The 9,777-nt window shown below is 40.3% G+C and overlaps 1 protein-coding gene across 1 annotated transcript; it reads right to left on the reverse strand.

Annotated features, from left to right (window-relative positions):
- Positions 1 to 382: 382 nt before the first annotated feature.
- Positions 383 to 9,777, reverse strand: LOC129276398 (uncharacterized). Its single transcript, XM_054912773.2, has 7 exons — positions 9,574 to 9,777; positions 8,800 to 8,972; positions 6,922 to 7,463; positions 6,145 to 6,331; positions 5,123 to 5,323; positions 3,441 to 3,572; positions 383 to 2,455 (listed from the first exon to the last, which is right to left on the reverse strand). Exons 2-7 carry the CDS (start codon positions 8,852 to 8,854, stop codon positions 2,172 to 2,174), a joined length of 1,401 nt encoding a protein of 466 aa, XP_054768748.2. The 5' UTR covers positions 8,855 to 8,972; positions 9,574 to 9,777; the 3' UTR covers positions 383 to 2,171.

Raw genomic sequence — 9,777 nt, forward strand, 5'->3', positions numbered from 1 at the left:
AATAACGAAGTTATTGAATTATTAAAGATTCGCATTATTCCGGTGAAACAGTTCTAGGCATAATAATGCAAATCTTTGAAATTCAATAACTTTGTTATTTGTTATCCGATTTTGATAAAATTTTCAGCATTTTGCTCTGTGAATATTTATTGATTTCTTCAACCCGGAGCATCCCTTCACTTTGTTCATGTCCAGTTACATGAAGCTGGGGCTCTTTACCCAATTTCAAGCAGGCCTTACAGTTTCAGTATTCATTTCTAATTAGTCGAAATTTGTATGCTTGGTTCCTACTATGTATTATCAATTAAACACTATATATTGCCAATTTATTCTTGTTGCGCACGGTGAAAAAATGAAACAAAGTTATCAAGCGAAATCGAATGCTTTGATAAGTTTGATGTGGTTTTAATTATTCAGAAAACATGATCAAACTTCATGATTCAAGACTATTATTAATTTTCCATATCAACAAACAAAGACAAAACAAATCCAGATGCACTGTACAGTATATAGTGTGAGTAAATCATTCAAAATGATAAAATCTTACAAAGTAAAGCAGGTGTTTTGAAATTTAGGGCATCCACTAACAATCAAAGCTTGTAGAATGCGGTCCTCTTGATAGGTGCGAACAACTAGTCATTATTTTTTATAATCAACGGCAGAAATGACAAAATATAAATTTAGAGGCCGCGGAACAGTTTTGAAGGGGGGGGGGGGGGTGGCTATTCGTGCCAAAAAAAAATCACAATCAGTCATTTTTATTAAGTTTTTGTATTTTTTTCCTGGGTGAGGGGGTAGCCTACCCAACCGCCCCAGTTCAGCGGTTAATGATTGACATGTGCATCATATAGTGGGTTCTTATATAATCATGTTTGGATAGCTATTATACAAAATTAAGTAACTCAAAATGTTATGGTTCTGACTTTCGCCTTTCAAACAAAGGGTCGTGGGTTCGAATCCTAGCCATGGCGTGTTTTCCTTCAGCAACAAATTTATCCACACTGCTGCATTCGACCCAGGTGAGATGAATGGGTACCCGGTCATGCCGGTAGGAAGAAATTCATCGAATGCTCGAGCACCCGATCAAGGTAGCCGTGCTAAAGCCGGGATAATAATAACATTATCATGTTAAGCAGGGCCCGCTGAGAGAACATTTTCGGAACTGAAGTGGCTACCCTTGGTAAAATATGACGTTATTATTATTACACAAATCTCTCATTTACATATAGTTCTAAGAATGATAACAGAGATTCACAACCCAAATCGATAAATATATAGGCCCCATATGGGTTCAATATGGGTTTTCTGGGACCCATATGAAAACTGTATGGGCTAGAATTTGGTAGCTCGAGATGGGGGCCCAGAGATGAGGACCATCTGGGTTATATCTGGGCCCAAAATGTATCAGATGAATATCATTTGGGCTGGAGATTGGCATTTGAAAGTGGGACCCAGATGGGCAAAAATATAGGAGACCCATCTGCGCTTATATGTACATGTACCAGATGAATATCATCTGGGCTATATCATCGGGCTGAATAATATTCTTTTTATGTTATGGGATTTTACATTTTTATCATGCCAATTGTAAATATTGTGGTTCTTGATGATTTCGAGTAAAAAAAAACCATAAATATAAAAAGATCTATGAATAAATCCAGATCCAGATTCGCTTCCATGGATATAAATCAATGTCAATGCGTACGTCGCGGGGTTCAAAGAAGGTTGGAGCGAAAAAAGGGGGGAGGGATGTATTTTCTGGCGGAGACGAACAACCAAAGAAGGAACTTGCGTTATAGAGGTTGGATGGTGTATGACGTAATCGCTCCTCCCGTACCGGCGGAGATTTCCCCTTGAACATTTGGGGACATACATTTTACGAGAATAACGTAAGAATATTTTTATTCGGTCAAAGACTACGCCTCATGAATTTTCATGAACACGAAACATCTGGAGTTATTTGTAGTCCTTCGAGCAGCTCACCTGCGTGGTGCTTTCATTCACAAGTCCAAGGTCGTGGGTTCAAAGCTCACTAAGATCGCAAAATATGATTGGCAGAAAATTCTTTTTTTCTCGTTTGTAAGGTCAGGGTGTTCGGGCATTTCCGAGGCTGTCGTCAACGATACGATTGTCGCGGATGCGGAATGTTCTTGGAGTGTCGAGGACAATATTTACACTGATGACGTCAGAGCTGTCACCGCTTGAGAAGATATCTTCTGAACTACTGTTGGTGAAGTGGGTGTGTCAGCTGTCTTTGTTGCAGGATTGGTCGAACAGCTGGTGGTGCTTCCACCGCCATAGGTCTCCTCGTCAGGACACAGGTATTGATCAACTTCTTCGTAACCTTTCTCCACCAATAGGTAGACGATCAGATTGGTCAAGCTGATGGCGGTCAAGACGAGGAAATAGAAATTCAGATGACCATCGTTGATCTCGCTTGGTAACCAAGGGTCAGCTAGAACGAAAACAATCATAACAGAAATGATGAAATGGCAACATTTTGGGTACAGTTATGCCCTGCAAATAACGACGCGTTTGGTTCTTATGGATATGCTTTCATCTGATCATAGACGATTTAACAAAGGAAAATGCAGATGTGATAGGTCTAAACTACTTTTAATAAAATGTAATCGGTAATTGGTAAACATTACTGTAGGACTGTTATTTTGACATTTGGTTTCCTTTAAATAGTTTAGTTATTTATAGTTCAAGCTTTGGTATTTAGTTCAGCTTTGTTTACATTCTTGATGCTTCTGCTGTCATCCATTTACATTTGACTTTCAACCTACTTCTCCTGTAATTCCTTTCCTATTCAGATGTGTTCATTCAGTACATTCTCACATCTGATTCTTTTGTTCAACATTCTTATTATGTAATCATCCCAACATCTTATTCATCTCCATCCTCTTATCTCTTATTGGTTATTTTTATGAATTAGACTTTTAGTTGGCTTCTCCATTCTCTTTATTTTCATTGGTTGCTTTTGTGTAATTTGAATATATGCTAATTTGTATGAGTTTTACTGAGGCAAGGAAGCCCAGCAAATAAAGCAGTGCACTACCAGACTTCATCGAGTTAAGTTCCATCTTCTCCTCTCCGTTTGCTTCTGTTTGATGTATGATTGAGCTTGTGTTATTCCCATCTTCAGTTAAACATTTATTTTCCCCTTAAGACTTGTATTATTTTCAACCCCACATTACCAATAGTCTTCTTTAAACGAGAGACCATATTCTTGAAATTAACCACTTACTGTCGCCAACTCAGCTTTGCCATTTACAGTAACTTTTCTGTGGCATCGGAATTCGATTCCACTGACTGGCAGTTGATTGATATTTATAGAAGAATGATAATTTACTTGACGTTGAGGGCAGGAAGCTGCAGTTAAATGTAAAATCATGGACGGAATTGTAGATAGTTGACTATCAATTCTGTTTTCTTACCTGCGGTGATAGTGTTTATAAGAGGTACAAGCAGCATGGCTAAAAGCCGACCAATTGCTTCGTAAAAAAAGAAGATCCCGGTCGCTATTGCCTGCATCGTACAAGGGGACTGCCGAAATGCGAACTCTAGACCTTTCAAAGAGAGGGATATGATAGGATTAGAACAGGATCCCAGTGGTGGTGGCCTACATACGATAGAGGGACTGGTGAAAAGGAATTCTAGACCTTTGACACAAGATAACGATTTAAAAAGAAATCTGGACAGAACAATGAACACAGGTTTGAAAAAAAATCTTCATTCATTCAGACACAATGATAGCTATTTCGGAATCTTGCAAATATTGGCAGCCATTTTGTGGTACATCGAGTCTCAAAGGGCATGAGGACTCTGCTTGTTGAATATAATCAAATTGCATGATCTATTAAGCCCCTTTCACAATTGACGTACGACCTGTTTACGACCACCTGCAACAGTTTTTTCTTGTTGTTGCACGATCGATCCCTTGGTGTCTTGCGAGCACTCGCAGTCGTTGTAGACGATCGCACAAACTCGAGGTGGTCGGAGGTGATCGTGACTGGTCGCATCTGAACTTTGAACATGTTCAAAATCCAAACGCGATCAAATACGATTGATTCACTCGCAACAGGTCGTACCATCGGTCGGGCGATCATCGTGTGAGTGTTGTTCAACGTTGTACGACTTGGTGCGAGAGGTGGCACAACTAAGTATAGTCGCATTTAGTCGACTGGAGGTCGTACAACACTTGCACATGTGCTGGAGACCTACAGAGACCAGTCTTGCGACTGGGTGCGATAATATGAGACTGTTGCAAGACCGATCGAAATTACGGCTTACTACATTCCACTACCGTTGCATTCGCATGTATGCGACCGTTCAGCCCCTTTCACAATTGACGTCCGACCAGTTTACGACCGCCTGCAACAGTTTTTTCTTGTTGTTGCACGATCGATCTCTTGGTGTCTTGCGAGCACTCGCAGTCGTTGTAGACGGTCGCACGAACTCGAGGTGGTCGTGGCTGGTCACATCTGAACTTTGAACATGTTCAAAATCCGAACGCGATCAAATACGATCGATTCACTCGCATCAGGCCGTACCCGGGGTCGTACCATCGGTCGGGCGATCATCGTGCGAGTGTTGTTCAACGTTGTACGACTTGGTGCGAGAGGTGGCACAACTAAGTAGTCGCATTTACTTGACTGGAGGTCGTGCAACACTTGCACATGTGCAAGCGACCTACATGTACAGAGACCTGTCTTGCGACTGGTTGCGATAATAATATGGGCCATAAGACTGTTGCAAGACCGATCGCAACGGCTTACAACATTGCACTACCATTTCATTCGCATGTATGCGACCGTTCCACTCGCAATCCCTCGTGCAACACTCGCATGTGATCGCACGAGCACAATAAGAGCATATGCGACTTACTCGTGCAACGGGGTTTACTGGTTGTTTTTGTTGTACGACAGCTGTTGCAACTGTGAAAGCCTCTGTGTGATCTTATGAGATGACTAGCGATTGATGCCTGTTGCAGCCTGTCGCACGACCAAAAGGTCGCAAATGGTCGTACGTCAATTGTGAAAGGGGCTTTAGGTATACCGCATTAATCCATAGTCGTACGATTCAGAGAGCCTTTGAAAGATATCCGCAAGGCACTTACTTGTGATGAATACGAACACATCTGCTGCGCCCATTAAGACATACTGAGGAATAAGTGCATCGAGTGAGAGATCAGAAGCGACAATGGTTTGGTTGTCGATATCCTGGACGAAGGAATCGCCTCGGTCGATAAACAACTTCCGAGCCGTCTCAGCGATAGCGGCACAGAGAACGGACAGCGTCGCCAAGACGATGCCGAGCGCTAAAATAAATAACATGAGCTCAATGATGACGGTCAATGCTGAATTCGGGGATGGCATTTGTGCGTGTGTGTGGATAACCCATGGTGGAAAGAAAGGACACAAAAACTAACTTCCCATTTTGACCGAGGACACACAGCACACCGACGACATACATGATACGCGGACCCATTTCGGTCCCAATTTTTATGCTTATATACAGTTATTTACGATACAAGTCATGTAAATTGTCCTCGGTTGTATAGTCAGATTTCATTGTGAGTGTATGACATAATGATATTTGAACATTCAAGACCTCGCTCATGTAAACGTGTGCGCATGTGTGTGTGCGTGTCTATGTGGGGGGAAAGTTCCCTTGCTTAAGGTTTATTAGTTGTGAGAAAACAATTTTTTAACGACTGATGGAGTCACCGGTTAAAAACGATTAAATTGTAAATAAAGTTCTCATGGATAAATGAATTATGAATTTATAATTAAACATAGAATAAGTATTCAATGTCTTTTTTTTTCTTATTTCCGATTTCAAAAGACAACTGAAAGTGGATGTTATTATTTTTCTTTAAATAAATGGTATGTTGAAACTGAACCTCGTCAAATTGTATTATTGATCCATGGCATGCAGGATGAAAAATATTTGTGGCAGGATAGAAATAATGAGATTCCTCACAAATAATCCGAATTTAATTACACTTTGAGAAAAACACGAACGATGAGACAAACGTATCAAATATTTCATACTCGTGTGATTTAATTTTTTCTGGCTTTACTGGTGTTTTTTTTATACTTATGTTCTTTTCTTCAAGAAAACAGAGAAAATGCTTACCGATTCTGTTTGCTGCCGTCAGGGTTTTGAACCTGGTTTCAATGAAGGGATAGACGTACACATTAACAAGTAGGGTGATGATGATGACAACCAGAGGTAACAGATCTCCGAGGAGAGTTGGACTTATATGCTGACCAAGAATTGACGCTTTCATCCTCATCGCCTGATCCACATAGGTTGTGGATAACTATTTAAAAAAAAAAAAAAATCAGAATGAATTTTATTCAATTAGCAAGTTTTGGTGACTTGTAGCGGCTTGCCTGACGGATGATCAATTTTGGTCATGTGGCACGTGTTCGGTAGAATAAGATTTACCAGGTTCATCCACCCACATTTTTTTTGTTTTGTTTAACACTAAACCCTATAGTTCCAATGGCAGATCTTGTTCGACCACCAGTGGTGTGTTGCAAGTGATCTATATAGATCCACAAACCAATCTTAAGCGTTGCACGATTAGTTCCAATATTTCAATCAATCGATGGGCTACCTTGTCCAACCGGAAATAATAAATTGATTACTATTATAAAGAGTAATCTATCAATTACAATTTCTGAATTGAACGATGAAATCAATCACAAAAAATATTTTATGACATTTAAGTCCGAATGGATTTTCACGATGAGTTGAGGGCATTCTCCAGGACAAAGTGTATCGCCAAACAGCAGAGGGTTTTCGAATAAAGTGGCTAAAAATGTCTCCAGCAACCTTTAAACTGTCTGAAAAGATCGTTAACTCTCTTTTCTATACAGTCATAATAGCTCTACACTCACTACTCACCTGGTAATGTACCAAGCTATATGGTATTTGGCAGGAAAGAAGCAACATAGCGTAGCCCACCCATAAACAATGTCGCTCTGACTCGGAACAGCTTTCAATCGCTCCCGCTAGTACAGAACTTCCGCTGCACGTTGGTGATGTTCCCGAACTGTTGGTAGCTGAGACACCCTTCGACGCATTCCCTGACGTGTCAGGTATCGTGGATGACTTTGCTGATGGTATGGTCGGTTGAGTAGGCCTACTTCCGCTGCTTGTTGAATTGGTTGAGGATTTACTGGAAGATGGGCTGTCCGACACTGAGCCATAGCTGGTTGTTGCAGATTGCTTTAGCACTATATTCGATGTGATTATATTGTTATTGTTAGTCAAGGTCGCATCTGGAAGACAGTCACAAAGAAGGAGCGCACTTTCCTCATCACCAGATGCACAAGAAGAGCTGAGGCTGGTGCAGCAACTGCAGGGGAAACAGCTGGCGCACGATGACAGCTTACTCTCTATTTCATTCATTGTACATGTAATGATTGATTTAATTGACTCCCCTTCTGTAAGTAGGAAAAATATGATAAATTGAAGAGGAATGTACCATTTCCTAGATCCATAGGCCCTGCAAAATTTTGGCAACCTTTTCATAACCAAATATTAACAGGAGTTATCTATTATGTAGGCATAGCATTATTCCATGTCTGATACAACGACAAACTGTCTACTGGAAGCTTACAACAAGGAAAATAAAATTGTGTCACTCATAGCATTCACATAGGCCTATGACAAAATAAATTGTTTGGATTGAATTCAGCACTTTCGTGCTATCGGTTAAGTTTTGAATCTCAAAGGTTTAAACAGCCGTTGGTGATGGTCAAATTCTACATGCTATGTGAAATATTGGTAGAACGACATCTAAAGTAGATGGTAAAGTGTTTCTATATGTTTAATCAGAATGTGAAGTAGATATATAAAAAGGGGGTGGATAAAGTGATATATAGATAAATAGATGGAAAGATAGATAGATGGATAGACAGATAAGAAGAGAGAGAGAGAGAGAAAGGAAGAAACAGAGAGAGAGAGAGATGGGGAGAGATAGTTAGGATGAAAGAGATTTCGTCGAAAATGATCTAAATTATGTGGTAAATTGTTTCTATGATTATTATAATGAAGGAGGATCAGAGAGAGAGAGAGAGAGAGATTGAATGGTGCGTGAGGATGTTGGGATGAATTAGATGTATGTGCGTGGGTGAGGGTGTGTGTGTGAGAGAGAGAGAGAGAGAGAGAGAGAGAGAAAGGTATATAGTGGTATGCGAAAAACGAATGTGCACGACATTTTATGCAGCCTACTTGGTGAAATATTCGAATGGAGGATAGGGTTAACGAACAACTAGGGACAGATGCACACTGACTAAAGACGATCGACTCATTAGTATTCAAACAATGATACTAAGTTTTAGATGCTTCGGAAGCTTATATAAGTGCCAGCCAGATGACGAATTAGAAGACGAGAAAATGGGCTAATTAACAAAAAGGCGAGTTTTTTTAACTCAGAGAGTAGAAATGATGAGTTGTTAAAACTTGGCAAGTATCAGCTTACTCTGGACAAGAAGAAACGATGACCAGTTGTTTGAACTTGGCATATCGACTTATTTGAGACCAGAAGACAAGATGTCGAGTTTTAACTCTGCCAATCGACTTGCCCATGTTGCCAGGTTTCGACAACTGTCATCTTGTTTCCTAAGTTACAACATAAACAAGTCAACTTTCCAAGTTTCTACAACTCCAACTTACCGAGTTTTTACAACTCGTCTTCTCGTCTCGTGATCTGGTAGACACTTATAAGCTCTCCTAGATGAGAGAATAACATTAACATGATTAAGAGATTCAACTCACTGTCAGGGGTGCTCTGACGAGTTCTTTCAAATTTCACAAACTTGAAGAATACCATGGTGAGAATAATGAAGCCGACAGTTGACAGATATCCACAGAAGAACGATACAGTGGTTTGCACAAAGGATATTCCCGTCAAAGCTAGAAGGGGCGCACACTGTATCGCTAGGTAAATGCTGTGAAAGAGCAGCAAGAAAAGAAAGAAAAAATCCGGCTGTTTGGTAAACTAAATATTCATTATTGTCGGATAGTAGTAGGTGACATTCAAATGCGGAAGAATGGCATATTTCACGACAGGACGTTCGATATGTGACATTTCATGCATATCAGGCATGTCAAGGGGAAAATCCCTAGGCCTGTGATACCTTTAAGACACGTAACAAAGATCATTGAAAATGATCCAATATTTATAGTGCCATCTACTTGACGAGATACGTTATCTTGCAAATTAATGTCTTATTATGATGACATTACAATATGTTATTTTGCCAAGTCGACTTATAAAAAGCCTAAGTCGTCAGGGTGAGGTACATAGTAGATAACGATAACGTAACTCGTCATGCTGGCGGCATCTAACTTTTCTTAGTCGACTTGGCAAATCAACGTATCTCGCCACCACAACACAAGAAGGTCGACAAGGAAATACAAAGCCTACCACCATCAGATACATGGCAGATGGCACCTTAAAGCTTCACTGAAAATCGGTTCCTGAACGCACTTAGAATATGTTTAAAGTCTACACGATTGTGACGATTGACGAATGCTTTTAAAACTTACTAATGGAAACAACTTTGGACGCTCTGACTTCCATACGATTCAACCTGTCTAGCCGCATACGGAGGTGACGTTACTTGGATGCCACAGAACCCTAATGCTGCGACGATCCGGGCCGTGTAGAAGAATATACGACGAATAGGAACAGATATGCCATATGTAGGACCAATGACAGACCAATTGAACGTCAATAACGGTAAGATGCAC

Source organism: Lytechinus pictus, chromosome 14 (genome assembly GCF_037042905.1).
Source record: "Lytechinus pictus isolate F3 Inbred chromosome 14, Lp3.0, whole genome shotgun sequence".
Classification (NCBI taxonomy): domain Eukaryota; kingdom Metazoa; phylum Echinodermata; class Echinoidea; order Temnopleuroida; family Toxopneustidae; genus Lytechinus; species Lytechinus pictus.